This window comes from Canis lupus, chromosome 38 (genome assembly GCF_003254725.2).
Source record: "Canis lupus dingo isolate Sandy chromosome 38, ASM325472v2, whole genome shotgun sequence".
Taxonomy (NCBI): domain Eukaryota; kingdom Metazoa; phylum Chordata; class Mammalia; order Carnivora; family Canidae; genus Canis; species Canis lupus.
Genome location: NC_064280.1, coordinates 21,572,074 through 21,594,615, shown reverse-complemented (window position 1 = coordinate 21,594,615; position 22,542 = coordinate 21,572,074). Strand labels below are relative to the sequence as shown.

At 48.1% G+C, this 22,542-nt stretch overlaps 1 protein-coding gene across 6 annotated transcripts; it reads left to right on the top strand.

The window, feature by feature from the left end:
• Positions 1-505: 505 nt before the first annotated feature.
• On the top strand, positions 506-21,219 carry FCGR2B (Fc gamma receptor IIb). 6 transcript variants are annotated; one of them, XM_025420849.3, is made up of 9 exons: positions 506-790; positions 7,604-7,814; positions 11,591-11,611; positions 12,883-13,137; positions 15,873-16,127; positions 16,817-16,939; positions 18,229-18,285; positions 20,540-20,577; positions 20,660-21,219. In XM_025420849.3, the coding sequence occupies exons 2-9, from the start codon at positions 7,700-7,702 to the stop codon at positions 20,738-20,740; spliced, it is 945 nt and encodes a 314-aa protein (XP_025276634.1). In that variant the 5' UTR covers positions 506-790; positions 7,604-7,699; the 3' UTR covers positions 20,741-21,219. The 6 variants fall into 6 exon arrangements, with proteins under 6 accessions (XP_025276634.1, XP_025276635.1, XP_025276637.1 ...); XM_025420850.2 differs by lacking the exon at positions 506-790 and having other exon boundaries at positions 12,886-13,137; XM_025420852.2 differs by lacking the exons at positions 506-790; positions 18,229-18,285 and having other exon boundaries at positions 12,886-13,137.
• Positions 21,220-22,542: the final 1,323 nt, after the last annotated feature.

The window sequence follows — 22,542 nt, the reverse complement described above, 5'->3', positions numbered from 1 at the left end:
CTCTGTCCATTTCTTGATGGTATTATTTGTTCTTTGGGTGTTGAGTTTGATAAGTTCTTTGTAAACTTTGGATACTAGCCCTTTATCTGATAAGACACTTGTAAATATCTTCTCCCCTTCTGTCAGTGGTCTTTTAGTTTTGATGACTGTTTCCTTTGCTATGTAAAAGCTTTTTATCTTGATGAAGTCCCACTAGTTCATTTTGCCTTTGTTTCCCTTGCCTTTGGAGACCTGTCTAGCATGAAGTTACTGTGGCTGAGGTCACAGAGGTTACTACCTGTGTTCTCCTCTAGGATTTTGATGGATTCCTGTCTCACATTTAAGTTTTTCATCCATCTTGAGTCTCTTTCTCTCTCTCTCTCTCTCTTTTTTTTTTTTTTAGTTCGTTTCTGTGTGTGGTGTGAGGAAATGGTCCAGTTTCATTCTTCCGCATGTGGCTGTCCAATTTCCCAACAACTTTTGTTGAAGATACTGTCTTTCTTTCCTGCTTTGTCAAAGATCAGTTGACCATAGCGTTGAGGGTTCATTCCTGGTTCTCCAATCTGTTCCATTGATCTATGTGTCTGTTTTTGTGCCAGTACCACAGTTTTGATGATTACAGGATTTTTAAAAATAGATTTTATTTATTTATTCATGAGAAACAGAGAGGCAGAGACACAGGCAGAGGGAGGAGCAGGCTCCATGCAGGGAGTCCCACTGTGGGACCCCATCCGGAATCTCCAGGATCACGCCCTGGGGCCGAAGGCGGCGCTAAACCGCTGAGCCACCCAGGGATCCCTCCTGATTACAGGTTTGTAATATAACTTGAAGTCCAGAATTGTGATGCCACTAGCTTTGGTTTTCTTTTTCAATATTCCTTTGACTATTGGGGGTCTCCTCTGGTTCCATACAAATTTCAGGATTATTTGTTCCAGTTCTGTGAAAAAAGTTGATGGTATTTTGATAGGGATTGCTGATTGAATACATTTTGATTGAATGTATAGATTGCTCTAGGTTGCATAGACATTTTAACAATATTTGTCCTTCCAATCCATAAGCATGGAACATTTTTCTGTTTCTTTTGTCTTTTTCAATTTCTTTCCTGAGTGTTCTATAGTTTTCTGAGTACAGATTCTTTGCCTCTTTGGTTAGGTTTATTCCTAGGTATCTTATGGTTTTTGGTGCAATTGTATATGGGATTGACTCCTTTCTTCGGTATCATTGTTAGTGTATAGAGATGCAACTGATTTCTGTGCATTGATTTTATTTCCTGACACTTTGCTGAATTTCTGTATGAGTTCTAGCAATTTTGGGGTGGAGTCTTTTGGGTTTCCCACATAGAGTATCATGTCATCTGTGAAGAGTGAGAGTTTGACTTCTTTGCCAATTCAGGTGTCTTTTATTTCTTTTTATTTTCTGATTGCTGAGGCTAGGACTTCTAGTACTATGTTGAACGGCAGTGGACATCCCTGTTGTGTTCCTGACCTTAGGGGAAAAACTCTCCTTTTTTCCCCATTGAGAATGATATTTGCCGTGGGCTTTTTGTATATGGCTTTTATAATATTGAGGTATGCTCCTATCCCTACACTGTGAAGAGTTTTAATCAAGAAAGGATGCTGTACTTTGTCAAATGCTTTTTATGCATCTATCTATTGGGAGAACCCTATGGTTCATGTTCTTTCTTTTCTTTTTTTAAAGATTTTATTTATTTATTCATAGAGATGCAGAGAGAGAGAGAGAGTAGAAGAGACACAGGCAGAGGGAGAAGCAGGCTCCATGCAGAGAGCCTGATGTGGGACTTGATCCGGGGTCTCCAGGATCGCCTGGGCTGCAGGCGGCGCTAAACCGCTGCGCCACGGGGGCTGCCCTGTTCTTTCTTTTATTAATGTAGTGTATCACCTTGTTGATTTGCAGATGAACCTCCTTGCAGCCCAGGAATAAATCACACTTGGTCCTGGTGAAAAATCCTTTTAATGTACTCTTGGATCCTATTGGCTAGTATCTTGGTGAGAAGTTTTACATCCATGTTCATCAGGGATATTGGTCCTCAAATTTTCTAATTGATTACATTTTTCTTTCAGCTTATGTCAACTCAGGCAAAAGACTCTGGGCAAAGCATCCTATAAGGGGAACTGAAACTAACCTCAACTAATAAGAATCGCTGAGAGCCAGCAAGACTGTGACCATGATTGACCCTAAGATAATAACTGACATGACCTTTACTGCCCACTTGCATGTACTCACTGAGTACATGCATGTACTGCCCAATTTGTGTCACATTTTTCTTATATAAACCTGGAAGTATTTTCAGCACCTTGGAGACAGTCTTTGAGACATTCCTCCACTGTCTTCCCCAGTCTTGTACTCACTGAAATAAATTCCTTTCTTGTTTAACCACTGGTGGTCTCTCTGTCTTTGGATTTTGTCAGAGGTAAGTGGTTGGATCTGGTCTATTTGGGACCTCCAGAGCCATTTGCTCTTGCTAACCTGCCCCTCACCTACATTTTTAACTAAGAGAAAATCAAAATTTAATTTTGCACCAGTGTATTTTTTATATTAAAATTATTTTAGGGGGACGCCTGGGTGGCTCAGTGGTTACCTCTTGCCTTGGGCCCAGAGTGTGACCCTGAGGTCCTGGGATCAAGTCCCATATCGGGCTCCCTGCATGGAGCCTGCTTCTCCCTCTGCCTCTCTCTCTCTCTCTCTCTCTCTCTGTCTCTCATGAATAAATAAATAAAATATTAAAAAAAAATAAAATTCTTTTAGGGGATCCCTGGGTAGCTCAGCAGTTTGGCGCCTGCCTTTGGCCCAGGGCATCATCCTGGGGTCTTGGGATCGAGTCCCACGTTGGGCTCCCTGCATGGAGCCTGCTTCTCCCTCTGCCTGAGTCTCTGCCTCCCTCTCTCTGTGGGTCTCTCATGAATAAATAAATAAAATCTTTAAAAATTTTTTCTTTAAAAAAAAAAATCCTTAAATAGACCCATTCCAATCTTAGCTGGCTTGACCACGTCTAAAATTACTTTCCCAAGATTCCTTTTCCACAAGCATTCTATAACTTTTTATCTCCATTTAAATTTTTGTTCAGGGCTCCTGGGTGGCTCAGGTCATGATCCCAGGGTCCTGGGATCCAGCCCTGCATTGGACTCCCTGCTCAGTGGGGAGTCTGCTTCTCTCTTTCTTCCTGTTCTTTCACCCTACTCATGTTCTCTGTCTCGCTCACTCTCTCTCAAATAAATAAATAAATAAAATCCTTAAAAAATTAATTTTTGTCCAATTTTTTTCCTCTTTTTCTTTCTGGAATAATTATTTTACTTTAGGACAAAATTACTTTCTTTTTCCCTTAGCAAAAACATGCCTCCATATCTCACACTTCTTACTAGAAATACATCCTACTTTCCTTGCATAGAGATGTTTCCCTTATTATTTCTAGTAGTTTTAATTGCATGTATTATAATGTATAATCCTCAGAATCCTTAATTCTTAGTGAAAACTAAGAAGTAAGCAACTGGGGACTTTATTTATTTTTTAAAGATTTTATTTATTAATTCATGAGAGACACAGAGAGAGAGGGAGAAGTGGGCTCGTGGGACGTGATCCCAGGACCCCGGGGTCACAACCTGAGCCAAAGGCAGATGTTCAACCACTGAGCCACCCAGGTGGCCCAACAATTGGGGACTTTTAGACTAGCATTCTGTGAATTGGTAAATTCACAAAAACAATTCATAGTTTCTAGCAGTGTATTCTTCCTCATAGTAAATGTTTTCAGTGTGACACCAACTGTGTTTACTAATACACTCAGACGTTTTTACTTACTCTGTATAAGGAAACCCAAAGTGAATAAACCTGTGCTCAGTAATTAATATTTCAGTATTTTATTTTATTTAGAAATGACCTAGTCAACAAATACCCATCATTTACTGTATCTTAGTATAACATTAAGATTTTAAGTTATCAGAAAGATTTTGGAAACTATATTTTTTAAGGTTTAATTTATTTATTTGAGAGAAAGGAGAGATTGAGTGCAAGTGGGGGTCGGGAGAAGGACAAGCAGACTGCACTGAGCCCAGAGCCCAACGAGGGGCTTGACTAGGGGCTTGATCTCATAACCCTGAGATCATGACCTGAGCTGGAACGCTTAAAGGTCAAACGCCTAAGCGACTGAGCCACCCAGGCATCCTGGAAATTATTATTATTATTATTATTATTTTATGATAGTCATACAGAGAGAGAGAGAGAGAGAGAGAGGCAGACACACAGGAGGAGGGAGAAAAAAAAGAAAAAAAAAAGAAAAAGAAATAAATTAAAAAAAAAAAAAAAAAGGAGGAGGGAGAAGCAGGCTCCATGCACCGGGAGCCCGACGTGGGACTCGATCCCGGGTCTCCAGGATCGCGCCCTGGGCCAAAGGCAGGCGCCAAACCGCTGCGCCATCCAGGGATCCCCCAATTATGCTTTTAACAAGAATATCCACCCCCTTCACCCTCACCCCCACAAATATTTCTTTATAGTGACAGACACTTGAATGGATTTTATTTTATTTTTAGAAAATATTTTATTTTTAAGTAATCTCCACATGCAACGTGGGGCTCAAATTTACAACCCCAAGATCAAGAGTCACATGCTCTACAGACTGAACCAACCAGGTGCCCCTTGAATGAATTTTAATACTCTGGCTTGTGCCTACTTAGATTTTGATGGGTTATTGGTCAAAAAAGTCCAAATTTCTTGTCTTCATTTATTTCCTCATGTCCTCCAGTTGTTTATGCTGTGGACTTGCCTTGAGGCTTATGGGTCCCTAAGGGCTGCAATCATGCTTTCTTTTGATTGAGGAGGACCCATTATTTTCCCTTGTTGAAGTAATCCTCCCTATTTCAACCAGATTTACTGTTTCAGGCTGCCTGAGCATAGTCCATGAGACCTGTCAGTACCTCTAAAAGGTACTTTGCAGACAAAGTAGGCTCCAAACCCAAATGTTATGACTCATTAGGTCTCATCATGAAAAATCCAGTCTCTCACACCCCAAGTTTCCACCTGGTAGGATTAGAACAAACAAACTTGAGCTCAGCATATGAAACAGGCAGAGCTCAATCTGAAAAAAAGTTTACCAGAGATCCAGAAAGCAGCCAAAGAGGTAGCAAACCAAAATGGCTCTGGGGGGACCCTCACAGGCATCTAGGCACCAATCCCAGAATCTTCAGCAATAGTCTTGGGATCCCATCCTCATTGCCAAAACTGTCAAATGACAAAACTAAAACAAATTTTAAAACATTTAATTTATTTATGAGAGAGAAAGAGAGAGAGAGAGAGAGACAAACATATAGGCAGAGGGAGAAGCAAGCTTCCTGCGGGGACCCCATGCAGGCCTCAATCCCCGGGATCATGACCTGAGCCATAGGCAGACTCTCAACCACTGAGCCACCGAGGTGCCCCCAAACTGAAACAAATTAATAAGAAATTTGATGTCCTTTATTTAAGGGAAAACTGTCCATGGATTGGGAAGTGCCTCACAAACAGTGGAGCATTCTTCCTGAGGGATTTGGTGGAAAAGTGAGTTTTATAGAGTATTAGAGGAGGCAATTAGGAAATGACTTGATCAGCTAGAAGGTTGGGGATTTCCCTATAAGGCCAGCAGGTCCTATGTCCTAGGATAAGGTAAGTTAGCTAAAGCTGAGTTGGAAGATTGTGATTGGTGTATGTGAGATTTCCTTGACAGGTGTTTCCTGTAAGCACAGGCTGACTTAGGTTTAGATTTTGTGACATGGGCCAGGCCACTGGCAGTGGGGCTTCCATCTTGTGGGTCTTGATATACACGTTTATTTTATCAGTTTCTTTTTATTTTATTTTATTTTTATTATAGCCACAGAGAGAGAGAGAGAGAGAGAGAGAGGCAGAGGGAGAAGTAGGCTCCATGCACCGGGAGCCCGACGTGGGATTCGATCCCGGGTCTCCGGGATCGCACCCTGGGCCAAAGGCAGGCGCCAAACCGCTGCTCCACCCAGGGATCCCCTATTTTATCAGTTTCTAATGATATTTTTGAAGTATTGATGTCAGATCACTGGACTCTTGTCACTGGGCAAGAAATTCACCTAAAAATCAGATAGGGCTGGAGGTAGATTGGGGTAGGGGCCCTGACTGGGGCCAGTAGTAAGATCCTGTGGTTGATGGGCTGAGGCTGTTGAGGTTTCTGAAGATCACAGGTATGAGAAGAGATTTTACAGTCTTATTTCCTTGAGTCACACAGCTTACTTCCTGTGAGGGCACTTGGGAAAGAGGCTCCAGGAAGGGGCCCCAAGAAGAGTATCTTATATTCTGGGGATGTTGAAGGTGAAAAAATGGTGATGAGGATGATGGCAGAAAGCAGGAAAAGGAAACTGGCCTTCACTGGATATGCATGATGCACCACACGCTCTGCTAGTACTCAAATTTTCTTTTCTTTTCCAGAAACCTTGAGTGCAGTGATTCTCAATGAGGGGCAGTTTTACCTTTCAGAGAACATTTGTCAAAGTCTAGAGACATTTTTGTTTTCACAACTAGGGGGTGCCACTGGCATCTAGTGGGTGGGGCCAGAGATGCTCGTAATCATTCTACGATGTACAGGACAGTTCCTCACAATAGTTCCCCAATGAGAACTATTTGGCCCAAAGTGTCAAAAGTACTGAGGCTGAGAAATCCTGCATGCAAGGTAGGCACGACCACCTTCATTTTTATAGACAAGTAATCTGAGCTTGTGAGAAGCTAGCTGACATTCAAAACTAGACTTATATAGCTCCAAGGCCCAAGCTCCTTCACCAAGCCATAGTGATAGGAACAGTGATGGGAATAAGTAAAGGTAAAGAATCAGGGCACAAGTTAGGGTTCAAAAGACATCTGCTGAAGGAACAAGCAAAAGGATGAATGCCAGGTTTGCCTGGATGGCTCAGTCAGTTGGGCGTCCAACTCTTGTTTTTGACTCAGATCTAATTCTACAAATCCTAACAGGACTATTTCTAGCTATACATTTCACATCAGCTATAACAACAACCCAATCTTCTTCCATCATTCCCCCTGCCACTGCATGCGTGCTCTCTCTATCAAATAAATAAATAAATCTTAAAAAAAAAAAAAGAATGATACCAGAGGAGACTAAGAGGATGAGTCTAATCATCCTATTGCCACCCTGACACATATCCTTGTTCTTGCTCCACAGTCCATGAGTAGTAAGTCAGGGATTATGATAGCAAAGAAAATCAAATAATGGTGGGGGGCTTGGGGCCACCCTGCCCCCTGTCAGTTTCAGGAGCACCAGGGCCTCCAAATGAAACTTGAAGTCAGAGAAGACTGGCTGTTCATTCTGTTCAGTTGCCTTATCTAAAGAGAGATAAAGAGATGAAGAGATAGGAGGTTCTGAGCTGAGTTTGGGTGATCATTCCCTTCTTACTCCCAGAGGTTGAGCCCAGCTGTGTCCCAAAAGAAGAGGAAGTTGTTTCCCAGTTTCTAAAATTTCTGTGAATTTGGAATTGGTCTGAGCCAGATCCATTCTGGGAAGCTCTGAATCTTCTGGGAGGGAACAGTTGAGAGGAAAAACGGTGGAAGGGGAGGAGCCTGTGATAAAACAACATTTCTTTTCACTTCCTCTTTTGGATTTCAGAATTTGTCTGTCCTCTGGGGTGGAATCTGTCAAATCTCAAGAGAAGCCTGTGCCTGCCACACTGGTGCTGCTAGAGCTGACGTGTGCCAGGAATTGATGAGGATCCTCTCGGTCCTCTCCCTCCCTGCTGCTGATAGTGACCAGGCTGGTTGCATGCCCTGCCTTTGTCGTTTGGGTGACATGCTACTGTGGGCAGCTCTGCTACTCCTGGGTGAGTCCTGTCCTCACAGGGAGGTGGGGCGGGGAGGCAGGTGCACTTTCCTAACTCAGCTGCTGCTACCTGGGTTGGGCTGAGCTTGGGCAAGGATGAGGGGTAGCAGGGAAGCAATCAGGAGAATGGGGAGGGTCAAGAGGCTGATGAAGATCAAACCACTGGCTTGGGCAAATGATGAAATTGGCAGAGTAGTTGTTTTCAGTGTCTTTTGCCCAATATCCCTGGGCAGCCAGGTCCCTGATGTCCTGCTGCTACCTACATCTGAACCTGCTCTGAGGAAAGCCCAGTGACCTAGACTTGAGTGGCTAATGAGTGGCCAGGGTGCTTCCTTTCCTTAGAAATCTGTTTCACAGGGACCAAATCTTAGGTGGGAGTGCGGATGTTGTCTTGGACGAGGGGTGGGCAGGAAGCAATAGGGCACTTGGTGGTGGGGCAGTACCCATTCTCTGTGCCCCTGAAGCCACTTTAGGCAGCAGAACCCTATTCTGTGTATGTGTTAGATTCCCCTGGGAAGAAGCACAAAAGGGTCTGGGTTATCCAGGGAACAGGGACTCAGAGAACTCAAAACCCGGGCATTTCTGGAATCGTCAATCATAGGACCAGAGAAATCATGCATGCTTCCTTGTACTGCACACGCATGGGGATAGGTCCTGGCTCTAATCAGCGAGAAATTCGGGGTCCTAGGTCCAGATGGTGGGAGGAAGTCTAGGAAGGCCAACTAGGGGAGCCCTATTACCAGGATTGTCTCTCTAAGCTCAATTCCTAGAGTTTGTACCCTCAAATACACTTTAGGATGGCCCCAGAGGAAGACATGTAGCCCCTCTCAAGATAGGTGCTATGACTGATGATAAAATCTGGTCATCTCTGGAAGCCCTTGGCCCTCAATGCTGAATGATACGGGGTTAGGAGTATATGTGCTGCCGAAGCGAGCACTGATACGGGGTTAGGAGGTAGAGGTGAGGAAGAGAGAGTATTCCTTCCTGAGCAGGACAAAATGGACTGAAGTAGAATAACAGGTAAAAGGAGCATTAAACTAATCATTTTTCATGTGAAGAAGCTCGGGCCTGGAGAGGTGATATGCTTCTCCATCTCTGCTGATAGAGCTAACAACGTGCCAGTCATCTGGGCCAGACTCCTGGGCACAACTTGATATTTTCTTCCATTTGCCCTTTTGCTAAGTCACCAAGGATGTGCTCCATTTCCCCATTCTTATTTGGACCATAATATTTAGGCCTTCATCACTCAATAACTCAACTTCTACAACAGCCTCTGATCCCATCTCAACTATTCCTGTCTCCTCTACTCTGAATCTGTGCTGCACACCAAGGCCATGACATCTTCAAGTACAGCTATAGCTGAGTCACTGAACTTCAGAAATGCCTCCGGTGCTGCTCCATTGCCTGCTAACTAAGTCCCCAATCCTACCCTCTTAACCATGTTCCCATTGACCCAAGTGGATCTTCCTCTACAACCAGGCACTGCATTTCCCACTTTCTACAGATTCCACAAACTGCCTTGCTTAAACATTAAATAATTGCTATGAACAGGCCCTATTCTAGGACTTGGAGATTTACCAAAGAACAAGACAGACAGCCTTCCTGATATAAAGCACAAAGACTTTGTCTCCCTTACAATGACTCTATTGAGTGTGTATTCACGACCATTTGTTGAGTGTGGAATGAATAAATGGCTGATGACTTCTCTAGACTCTTCTCATCTCTTTCTTGTTTCTCCTCTACCCCTCCTCTTAGGTTCTACTTCTTTATTTGCTCTCCTATTCACTGTCCCGCTTGCCAACCTGACATACCCTGTTTTTTAGTTATCACTTCTATGTCGACAACTTCCAAACCTGTCTTTCTTGCTTATGTCAACTACATTTTATGTTTTCACCTGCTGGTTGGACCTCTCCACAATGATATGTACGTCTCTTACAAACAGTTATATAGGTGTGAGCACAAGTAACCTTGTTCCCAGCCATCCACTTACATTACCCCCATTCTCATCAAGTTCCAGGTTTCCTCAGTTTTACCCCTTAAATTTCTCTCATGTGCGTGTCTTTTTCAATTACTATTGTCAATACAACTGTGGCCCCTCCTATCTCCCACCTAGACTCATTCAATAAGTGATTTCCAGAGCATTGGCAAATAAAATTGATATGGCTACTGCCCTCTTTGTGCTTATATTCTCCTAGGAGATATAAACAACATATAGACAGACACATGGGAATAAATATACATTGGAAAGGACCATGAATACGTAAACAGGATACTTTGATAAGAATAGTTTTTGTGGGGAAGAAGAAAGGGCAGCCTACTTAAATAAAATGATATGGAGTGCATTTTCTGAGGAGGTGACACTTGAGCTGGGACTCTGAGTATGGCAAGGATCTAGCTATTTGAAGAGACAAAGGAAACAGGTCTAGAGAAGAGGGATCAACAAACACAAAGCTCCAAGTGTGAAGAATTTAAAGAAGGCTGGTGTTATGGGAGCTCAATGAATAGAGGAAGAGGGGCTTGAGATGAGGCGGGAGAGGTGAGCAAGACCCTTGTCCCATGAGGCCTTGTAAAGATGTACTTTTATTTCAAGAACAGAGGAAGGCTTTTGAAGGCTTCTAATCAAGGGAGTGATATTATCTGACCTGATATTTTAAAGATAACTCTAGCCTTTCTGTGGGAAGTTGATTGTAGGGGACAAAGGAATGAGGAGAGGAGTTGGGAAGCAAGAGAAAGTTGATGGGGACTTAAACTAGAATGGTGGCCGTGAGTAGGGAGCGAAGTTGATGGACTCAGGGCCTGAGTCAGAAGCAGAATCAACAAGATTCACTGATGTGAAGGGAAGAGGCTCAGGAGAGAGAGGGAAATAAAGATGACTTACAGTTTTCAAGCATGAGTAACGGGGGAGATGGTGAAGATGTACACTTGTCTGGGAAGAATGGGAAAGAAAAGTAGTGGACTTAAGAAGGCAGAGTCCAAATTGCAGAGAATGGAAGGAGTATAAATGAGCGCAGACAATGTGGGAAAAAAATGGAGAAATCTGGCTATGAAAGGGAGCAAAGGAATAATTTTGGAATTATAGGTGGGATCAAGGTTTTTTTTTTTTTTTTTTAAACGAAAGATCCTGGAAAATGCTTACGTTGATGGGAAAGATCCAGCTAAGAAGAAGGAATCGGGGATGCAGAAGAGGGTGGGAATAACAGAGAGGGGGAAATCCTTGTGAGGGTGATAGGGATTGCGAACCAGGATAGAGACTGACCATGGAGAGGAGGACCGAGACTTCCCCCAGTGAACAGCAAGAAAGGAAGTGGGCAAAGGGGCAGAGAGGTTAGACATTTGAATTGGGGGAAGGTGTGAGATTTCCTGTCTAACTGCTTTTATTTTCTGTGAAGTATGAAGGAAAGGCATCCACTTTAGGCAAGAAGGGATTGGAGGCAGAAGACAGGAAAGTTTTGAGAGTGAGGAAAAGATGAGTGTCACTGCTGAAAGCCGCAGAGCAGATTTACTAGAGAAAGTGTCAGACTGGCAGTTCAGTGCCCTTTTGAATATGGTGACCATTGATTTATAGAGACACCCATTGCCTGCTTGTGTGGTCATTTTAGTACCACAGAGCTGAACAAGTAAAGGTGTGGACTGTACAGCTGGATTTAACAGAGACAGAGAAGGGCAAGGGAGTTAAGGAGATTTGCATGGAGGGGATTTTTTTTTGGAAGTGATTCTTGTAATGATGAGTCATCAAATCTAAACCCTGGGCTGATCTTTGCTTTCTCTCTTAAACAGCTCCAGTTGCTGGGACACCTGGTAAGTACTCCACCCACATCCTCTCCCTCCCCCAGCTACCCTCTTCTTGTGCTCCCAGCACCCCGCCTGGAGGTGAATGCACCTAGAAAGCACCAGTAACCCAGGATCGAGGTGGAGCCAGGAAGGAGTAATGCTCCCAGGAGATGCCCTGACCCTTTACCTGTCTCCTTTCTCTTTCCCCTCCTCTCAGAGAAGCAGAGGATAGGCAGCCATGGTGCACAGGTGCTTTAACCCTTCTGGTTCTGAGAGGGTGAGACATCACAGATATTGTCCCAGAAAATAACTCACCCCCCTCTCTCAGTAAAATCAAGAGCCCAAACATTTTTCGTCTTAGCTGCACGCGAAATCCCATCATCTGCCTAGATTATCTCCATGTGTTGATAAATCCTCCACTTTGCATGACTCTGAGGGCTTCAGGGCCTTGTTCTCTGAACAGAAATAGGAAGAGATTGATTGATTGATTGCACCTCGGTGAAGTACATGCTGCTGCGCACTCCTTACTCAACACTAGGAATCTCCCACCTCCCAGGCTCCCAGGGAGGGGATGGGGGTGCAGTTCTCCCTGGGGCACTGACCCCAGGGCTCCTTAGACTAGACCTCCAGCCTTTCTTTCTTTTTCTTTCTGAGGCCACAGAGACCCCTCTGTACTTTGGTGCCAAGACAGGTCTATTCTAAGGGACAAAGATTGACATCAGGTCAGAATAGAAACCTGATGTCTGACTCATGCCGACACCTCCACCAGCTGCCCCCACTTGTCTTCATCTGGCTCTAGAGTTTATCCACTAGTGCCCAAAATGCCTCAGTTCACAGGGAAAGAAAGTGAGTTCCAAAAAAGGTATGGATGTGTAGTGTGTGTGTGTGTGTGTGTGTGTGTGTGTGTGTGTGAGAGAGAGAGAGAGAGAGAGAGAGGAAGAGAGAGAAGGAAAGAAAGGAAGGAAGGAAGAACTGTTTAGGATGACCCCTGGTGAGTCATCCTAGAGTGTTCCAGGATGTTCTAGTGTTTCTAGAGTGTTTGCCTGGCCCCTCTCTCCCTTTCTCTTACCTTTTGCTCTCTGAGGAATGGTCAAGCTCCCTGAGAGCACCTGGCTTCCCGAGGGCCCCTGCGGCAGGATGTATGAGTGAGAGGAATTAGCTACGGTTACAGAACAGTTCTGGGTTCCACTCTCGATGTCCCCAGCAGGACCAGAGGTGCTTCACTGTCTGGAATCTGGGGCCTGCCTAGGCTCTTGGGGCTCCCTTTGCTTCAGCTTCCTCCTCTCTCTGCCCCCCAGCAGGTCTCCCAAAGTCTGTCCTGGACCTCGAGCCCCCGTGGATCAACGTGCTCCAGGGCGACTCCGTGACTCTGAAGTGCCAGGGGGCTCACAGAGCTGAGGAGCACACCCAGTGGTACCATAATGGGAGCTTCCTCCCAATCCTGGTCCAGTCCAACTACAGCTTTGAGGCCAAAAAACAGGACAGTGGGGAGTACAGATGCCAGATGTACCAGACCAGCGTCAGTGACCCTGTGCATCTGGATGTGACTTCCGGTCAGTGGAGGAAGGCCCAGGGGAGTGTCTGGGAGGACAAGGAAAGATGAAATCTGCTTACATGGCAGAGGTTTTGAGGGAAGGGGGGGCAGCAGCCTGTTTACTGGAAAGCATCGTGGTGAGTTGTTTGAAGATGTTTTCATCCACTCACTTCCCTTTTCACCCACTCCCTTTGCTTAGCATGTGTGGTGGCGGTGGATGGTCCTAAGAGATTCCTCAGAATATGTTAGGTTGTTTTGCCTCAGTCCTGATGGAGCAAGAAGGTTACCAGGCTACAAAGAAACACCAGGGGTATGAGAGCAGCAGAAGGAAAATCTGACTGCATAAAAACCCATTTTTGTGGCCATCATGAAGCATAAACAGACCACAGCTGGGCCCTCAGCCTGGGCACTACTAGACATGTGACCATGGTGATTTGCCTGCCATTGGGTTTGACTCCTGGTCTGCTTGTGGGGGGTATTTATGCCTCCCTCCCCAGGTCTGGTGGTAATCAGCATTTCCCCGCCCCCTGCCATCTATGCGACTTGACCTGAAAGTTGTGGTTTTTTTTTTTTATTAGAAAGAAGGAGGAAGGGAGAGAGGGAGGGAGGAAGGGAGGGGCAGAGGCAGAGGGAGAGAGAGAATCTCAAGCAGGCTCCACGCCCAGCACAGAGCCCAACACGGGGCCTCGATATCACAACCCTGAGATCATGACCTGAGCCGGAACCAAGAGTTGAATGCTTAACAGACGGAGCCACCCAGGTGCCCCCCGAAAGTTATGTTTTAACTATGTTTGCATTTCTAGCCCCCAACAAGGGCAGGGCTTAATAAACATTTACTAAACAGATGAATGATTTTACAAAGCTTCTGGCAAAAAGTAACTTTTCCATAAAGAAAAGCCATCAAGTGGGATCCCTGGGTGGCTCAGAGGTTGGGCGTCTGCCTTTGGGTCAGGGCATGATCCTGGAGACCTGGGATCGAGGCCCACATTGGGCTCCCCTCAGGGAGCATGCTTCTCCCTCTGTCTGTGTCTCTCATGAATAAGTAAATAAAATTAAAAGAAAAGAAAAGCCATCATGTGACTATGATGAATGTTGTCACTGTTACTCTTCATCGGGCCCTTTCCCTCACCTGATTCCTAAATTTTCCTCAAAAACACAGTGAGGGCATCCCACCCCTGAGACTGAGCGTGTCCCCGTGTAGCCACAGGCTTGTGAAGGAAATGTGGGCATTTATGGCTTCTCTGCAAGGCTTCCAGGAGGCTGCAGAGGAGTTTCGTTCCCAGACTGATGGATGCTTGAGGAACATCTCATGAACGAATGCCACGAACATTAAGCTGGCCCCTGTTCTCAAGATCCGCGCCAAGACAGGTGTCCGCGGGGAGGACTAAGGGCTAAGGTCGCACGGACCAGCCGAAGGCAGACACCCCCATCATCCGGGTTGTAACTGGTACCAGCAGAGACTTTGCAGGGAAGGAAAGAGCCTTCTGATGACCCACGTCTTCTACTGCGGGGATGGCCGAGGCGGAAGAGAAGGGCAGGAATTGGTTGCTGGTGCTACGTGGCAACTTCGGCATCTTCTTTGGGTTCTCCCTCATTTATTCTTTTAAAAGATTTTATTTACTCATGAGAGACACAGAGAAAGAGGGAGAGAGAGAGAGAAAGAGAGAGAGAGAGAGAGGGAGAGAGAGGCAGAGACAAGGCAGAGGGAGAAGCAGGCTCCATGTAGGGAGCCCGACGTGGGACTCGATCCCGGGTCTCCAGGATCACTCCCTGGGCCGAAGGCAGACGCTAAACCGCTGAGCCACCCAGGGATCCCCTAATTCTTTTTTTTTTCTAAGATTTTATTTATTTGAGAGAGAGAGGGAGAGCGAGCATGAGTGGGGGGAGGGGCAGAGGGAGAGGGAGAAGCAGACTCCCCACTGAGCAGAAAAGACCGGACCCCCATCCCAAGACCCCAGGATCACGACCTGAGCCGGAGGCAGACGCTTAACCAACTGAGTCCCCAGGTGCCCCCTTTCTAATTCTGCTCTTGTCTTGTACCTCACCTCTCTTTCCAATTCCAGCTCAGCGCTGGCCTCCAGCTTTAGGGTAAAGATGTACATGAGCTGAGGTCAGCAGTACAAATATCCCCCTTAGGCTCTATTATACAACAAAAATACTATTTTTTCTTCCTTGGTAAAAGGATAAAAATTGGGAGGGAAAAAGTACACAGTAGGGTGATGACACACTTTCAAAGACCCTGCTGCAGTGAAACTCCACATTAACCAACATACACCCAACAACTTGTTGGATCTCCGTGACTTCCTACTCTCCCGAAAGACATGTCTCTGCTGTGTCCCCTCACCTGTCATCTTCTAGGTCAGACTGGGTCCCTCTCCTCCCTCCCCCAGGGAAGGACTGTACCCAGGACTCTCTTGTATCCTTCCTGCATGAGCCTATTGGGCAGGACAGGGCTGTTGCTGCCTTCTCCCAGGACAGGAAAGAGAAGACAGGCATAACCTGAACTCCTACCCTGTGCCAGGCACGACTGTAGATGCCTGGTATTGTTATGTCCATTTTCACAGAGGAGGAATCCAAGGCCCAGAAGAGGCCCAAGACCGTAGAGCTCCGAAACGCTGGAGCCAGCATTAGAGGCCAGAGCCACTGGATTCCAAACTTAAGCTCTTCCCTCCACACACTGAGTCTCACTGGTAAGGATGGTCTCAGAGTTGAGTCAAGACCTCCCGGGTCCTAGGGTCCCTTTGTGTCTTTCAGACTGGCTGCTGCTCCAGACCCCTCGCCTGGTGTTCCAGAAGGGGGAGTCCATCAGGCTGAGGTGCCACAGCTGGAAGAACAAGCTTCTGTACAAGATCACATTCTTCCAGAATGGAAAATCCAAGCAGTTTTCTTCTCTGAATTCCACATTCTTCATCCCAGAAGCAAACCTCAGTCACAGTGGCCACTACCACTGCACAGGGATGATAGGGCAGATGCTGCGCTTGTCACAGCCTGTGGCCATCACTGTCCAAGGTGGGAACTCTGTTGCGATGAAGGAAGGATGATGATCAGGGGTCGGACAATTATGGCCAAGGTCATATGGGCCTACTTGGAGGTCTGAGAAATGCCATGGCCCAAACAGTTGGCCACTGAGGCAAAGCGGGGAGGACTGGGGGCCTTGAGAAATATAGGCCCTGGGCAGCCATAGGGGCCGGGGCTTGGAGCCCTCAGCTTCAGGCCACAGGTGGAAAGGCTGTGTGCCCCTGAAATGCAGGCCCCATGCTAGGGACAGGGCAGGGGTTCCTTAAGCTCCCGGGCGTTCCTGAGACCTGAGGTTTTCTTGTTTCTTCTTAGGTCTCACGTTAGGCCCATTCGCTCCCCAAGGCCTGGCATGTCCCTGACAGTTCAAGGCCTTGCGGGATCCGGTTGTGGTGCCTCCCCCTGGGGGAGGCTTCGGGTCCCCCTCCCTGCTCTCTCGGAGTGCTGACAGAAGCCCTTGCCTCCACCCCTACACCCTCAGTAGCCTGCCTTTACTAGATTAGGGGAGACACCTGTGGGGGGAGGCACAAGTCCAGTCCCAGCCCGGTCTGTGCAGGTGAGGTGGGGGAAGGACCCAGACAAGGGACAAGGGACCCGGACACAAAGCAGCTCCCAGGGAGGAGCCCTGGGCAAGAGCACGGGAGGCGGACGGTACAGCCTGTCCTGAGGTCTGTCTTCCTCAGGATCCGACTCGAGTGACTCCTCGGTGGTGATGACAATTGTGTCTGCGGTCGCTGGCACGGCCGTCGCGGCCATCCTTGCTGCTGTAGTGGCCTGGCTCCGCCTCAGGCGAAAGCAAACTTCAGGTTTGTGGCTTCTCTCGGTTCCTCTTGCTGTCAGTTCCTACTGGGCCAAGACCCTAACCGGAACATTGCCATACCCTCCTCTTTGGGCCAAGAGAATCCTTATAATTCAGACATAGCCTCATATTTCATTCATTCATTCATTCATTCAACGAGGCTTGAAAACACTTGCGTATGTGTCAAGCCCTGCGCTGGGCACGGCGGCTCTCGAGGAGGCCAGTCTCCACTCGCAAGGAGCTCACGGTGCAGTGGGGGAGACAGGGGGACACGAGGGACGCAAGAGCCCACGCCGAGCCTGGCGTGAACCCAGGGAGAAGCTTGCAGCTGAGGCAGCCGAAGCACATGTGGTGGGACCCCCCGGCCCCAGTTTAAACCTCAGCGCCGCAGCGGGGTGACCTTGGGGGAGTTGTTCAGGGTCTCTGGGCCCGTGTTTCTTCATCCAGAAATGAGGACACTAAGAGAACCCCTAGGATTGTATGAGGGCGAGTGATGCTGAGCTCTTAGCCGGGCCTGGTTTGTAAGGGACAGCACACGACAGAGCCGTCACCCTTTTGGAGGAGGTGACATCTGAGGGTAGCGGGCAGCTGCGAAGAGGCTGGAAGAGCATTGCAGGCCCGAGGACCAAGGCAGGGACGCGGGGAGCGCGGTGGCCACGGGGCAGTGTGGGTGGGGAGGCAAGGAGGGTGTGTAAGGCGTGTGCTGCAGGCACACGGGCCGGGGGCCAGGTTAGAGCAGGAGGCTGTGCTCTGGGGCTGGTGAGACTGAGGTGGGGGGACCGGGGGCGGGGGTGGGTGGGTGGAGACCTGGCTCACTGGCCTGGCACCCGCACAGTTTGCCCAGCAGCCGGAGGCACCCTGAGCTCTGCTCCCAGGGGTGCCCCGCGAACTCCGGCTCCGGAAAGCTGTCCTTTGCCCCTTAGCACCAACGTCAAGGAGCGCAGGGAGCAGGCCAGGCGCTCTGGAAATCTAATAAGCAAATTGTCACAGTTCATCGCACTGGAAAGCGAGCTTCCTGGAGACAAAGTCTAGAGATGCCCAGAGAGAGGGGGGAAAAGACCCCGCGCCCCTGAGGGAGAAAGGCCTACTCCTAGTACCTCCCAAAGACCAAGCACCTTGGCTTCGTGCACCTGCCCTGGTTCCTGATGCTCCGCAAATAGGAGATTCGCAAGGAGGGGAGGCGTGTGTGGGGGAGGGAGCCCATTGGTTCTAACCCAATCCTGCTCCTGGGCCTTGCCTGAGGACTCAGGCCTCACCCCATAACCCTACTAACCTGCTCTGTGCCCCTCCTCGTAGCTCCCCTGGGAAGCCCCGAGCACAGGGAAATGGGAGAGAGGCTCCCTGAGGCAGCAGGTGAGTGCCCTCCCCGTGTGGGGGCTGCAGGTGCCAGAGGCCTGTGTGAGTTGGGCTGGGGGCTGCGAGCTGGGAGAGGAAGGGGGCGGCGGGAGGAGGAGGGGCTCCAATCGCTTGGTAGCTTCTGAGACTAACTCCTTGGCCTGTGGCAGATAGAGAGGGCAGGGCTGTGCATTTGGGAGCCAGGGATGCTGGGGGCATTTCCAGGGCAGGAAGTCAGGGAGATTAGGGTCCCTCTGTGGGGTTGGGCAGAGCTGGCACAGGACAGAGGTTGGGAGTGGGAAGACAGACCAAGGGGATTAAGAGGAAAAGAGAGGGAGACCGAGGGAATAATCCCCAGACGTGTTGAGGAGCCTGTCTCCGGGTTGATGGGGTACAGGTGGGGCATTAGGAGGAGATCTGAGATGGAGAAAATTCTAGGAGCCTGGGTGCACTAGGGGGCTTCATTTTTGGGCAAAGTCTGTCTCTGATGCCCGCGTGCATTAAGTTTATTAAACATGAGCCTGGCCCTGGCTCTGTAGTGAAGCTGGAGCACGAGGGAACCTGGAACTTTCCAGAGGCGCTCCTGGACAGCAGAAACAGAGGGAGAGGAGGCCCTCGAGGACCCTGTGTCAGATGGCCGGAGTGTGACTCAGAGTGGAACCAACAGATTCGAGAGCTTGAGCAAAATGCCACTTGTCGCGCTGTGCTTTGAGCCAGGCCCTTGTGTTCTTGGCCACGTCCAGTGGGGATGGGGGCCTGAGGCCCCACCAGGCCAAATCAGATCTAGAGAAGAGCCCAAACACCAGGAGAACAGCCCCTTGGAGTTTTGGCTCTGTCTGCACTGGCACGAATACGTTTCATAAGCACTTATGTCACAGCCAGGACCGGGGCTCATGGCTTCCCATCAGCGAGCTGGGATCGTTGAGAAATGCATTGGAAGGAGAGTTCGGGAGGTGGTTTGTTCCAGAATCTGGAGCATGGCAAACAGAGACTCTCTGTGTCCAGGGGGTGAGTGGAGACACTAGATGCATTGTCTCACCCCCTCCCACCCCCGCCTGAGGAATGCTGCTTTGCAGATACTGGGACTACTTTTCACACTGGCAAAATGAATTCGTTGGCAAAAAACATGTGGGAAATTGATGTGTTTTAGCTATTTACCAGGGAAAGCCCTGGCTTGTTTGCTTGCTTCCCTCTTCCTCCCTGGCTTTCACTGTTGCGCTTTCTTTCCTTTTAATGTCAGGGAGCATCACATTCTTCAAAGTGGGACAAAGATGCGCTGCATCTGGCCAGGGCTAAAGCACCCCCCATCCTTGTCTTCTCTCCCTGAAGACCATGGTTGGCAAAAATCTGGACTTTACTTCCCTGTGATGCTGAATATCCAACCCCCCCATCTCTTCCCCGACATCTCAGATCCCTAAAGCTGGCTGTTTTTTTAAATTTTTAAAAATTTTTTAATTTATTTTTTTAAGCTGGCTGGTTTTCTTCGAGAAAAAGTCAGCCAGCCATTCTCTGAAAACTGCGCAGCACAGATGAGGGACTTCCTCTGCCAGTGTGGCCGGGGTGTGACTCACTCTCTTGCACCTCCTCTCCCCACCCCCAAACCCGGTTATTATCTAAATTCATCTTATTTTTAAGAAAATGTGAAAGTTAGCCATCTTTGGTGACAGTTTCCTTTAAATCGCTTGGCTGTCTTCAAGTATAACTCGAGTCTGGGCAGCGCACGAAGCTCTTGGCCTACAGGTCCTTGTTTCATGTCTGTTCGGGCTCTGGTTCTGTGGCCTCCCTGCCAGAGTGGTAGGCCCTCTTCTGCAGTGCCCTGCAGTTCTTATTTATTCATGCATTCGCTCATTCATTCATTTGAGATAGAGGGAGAGCACGAATTCATGCGACCTTGAGTGCAGGAGCAGCGGAAGGAGGGGTCGGGGGAGAGGGAGAAGCAGATGCCCCCCTGAGCAGAGGGCTCGACCCCAGGACCCTGAGATCATGACCTGAGCAGAGGGCTCGACCCCAGGACCCTGAGATCATGACCTGAGCAGAGGGCTCGACCCCAGGACCCTGTGATCATGACCTGAGCAGAGGGCTCGACCCCAGGACCCCGAGATCATGACCTGAGCAGAGGACTCGACCCCAGGACCCTGAGATCATGACCTGAGCAGAGGGCTTGACCCCAGGACCCTGAGATCATGACCTGAGCAGAAGGCAGATGCTTAACCGACCGACCGAGCCACCCAGGCGCCTCTGACCTCTGTCCTTTCCGCCTTTCCGCCCACAGCCAATGTCACTGATACCGAAGAGGCTGCCAAAATTGAGGTGAGCCACCCCAGCCATCCCCCCTTGCCCCTCCTCCCCTGCTGCCTCCACCCCTGTGACTGCTCCCTTCTGCCATCTCCAGGCTGAGAACACCATCACCTACTCGCTCCTCCAGCACCCGGAGGAGGAGACAGAGGCCCCGGATTACCAGAACCAGATTTAGTCTCCATCGACTTGCCTGAGACCCGGGGAAGAGAATCCGAGAGACGGGGATGCAGGCCCGAGTTCCCCGTGGGAAAGACAAGAGGATGCCACAGCTCCAGAGAAGGAGGGGGACCCTTCCAGGGTCATCTGCGTGAATCCTGAAGGCTCCCTGTCCTCAAAGTCACAGACTGTACTGGTTCCTTCTGTGTCTCAGCACCTCTCGCCATCTAGACTCTTCTCCATACATCCACAAAGCAGATACAAATTACTTGGATTAGGAGATCGTAGCAACATGGGAAAGGCTTATGTTATAGGTTACCTGAGAAAAATTATGTAGGTGTATATGATTCAGGAATGTTGAAACAGACTGACGTTTGCCAACAACTTAGAAGTGGTGGTTTCGGGGTGATGAGATTATTGGTGATTTTCATCTTCTTTCTTTATTTTTCTGTACAGATCATGTATTACATTTTATAATAAAATACTAGAAAAACAGCATGCTCTTTGCCTTCCAAAGGCTGTGTGGGTTGGAGTGTGGACTGACCTGTTTCTTCTCAAGGATTAAAATCTTGGGGAGGTGGTAATGGGTAGGACGTGGGGGAGAGGGAAGATTTGGAGTATAGGAGAGTGTCCCTCTTCTTAAAACTGAATACTCTTGGGGCCCCTGGGTGGCTCAGTGGTTGAGCATCTGCCTTTGGCTCAGGTCATGATCCCGGGTCCTCGGATCAAGTCCCACATCAGGCTCCCCGCAGGAAGCCTGCCTCTCCTCTGCCTATATCTCTGCTTCTCTCTTTGTGTCTCTGATGAATAAATAAACATAAAAAAATTAATACTCTTCTTCCAATGGATTTGTCTTCTGGTTCCCATGTCTTCTTCCTCTTCCTCCCATGGCAAAGAAAACAATCACTTTGTTTTGCAAAACCAGTTCTCAGGAAGCCAAGCTTCAGATGAGTCCTCCATGGAGATTGCTGACTCTTCCTGCGCCTCTTCTATTTACCAGAAGGATGTGACTTTCTCAGAGAAGCCATCCTGGCAGGTTAAAAACATGACTAACAGCTTCTCTGGGGGTTTGGTGGGTGCCCTTGGAGAAGCCTCGTTTTCCTGGGACTCTCACGACTTCCTTGTGGGACATTCTTGCTTTCAGAATTTAGCAGCTTCCTTTCCTGTATAGTTTCCGTAGCTTTCTATGATACTCACATTTTATTTTATTTTTTTAAGATTTTATTTATTTATTTGACAGAGAGAGAGTGAGAGTGAGCATGAGTGGGGTGGAGGGGCAGAGGGAGAGGGAGAAGCAGACTCCTTGCTGAGCAGGGAAATCTACTCGGGGCTGGATCCCAGGACCCTGAGATCATGACCTGAGCTGAAGGCAGTCGCTTAACTGACTGAGCCACCCAGGCGGCCCAATACACACATTGTATTCTATTTTATTTATTTTAAAAGAGAGAGCAAGAGCGTGCATGCACATAGGTGTGTGCAAGTGGAGTGGGGAACGGGCAGAGGATCTTAAGCAGGCTCCATGCCCAGCAAGAAGCCTAATTTGGGGATTGATTGCACGACCCTGAGATCATGACCTGAGCTGAAATGGAGTCAGTCGCTCAACAGACTGAGCCACCCCGATGCCCTTGTGATACATTTTATGGCCCCACAATCAGATTTCATACTCACGTATTGTTATTAGAAGGAATAAGTAATAGGTTTATTAGGTTATTGAGGGCTTACTTTGTGTTCAACTCTGTGCTTTAGAATATCAGCCATTCATATTTCTTCTTTTGTGATTTTCCTGTTCACATACTCTTACCCATTTTTTTTCTTTTTTAA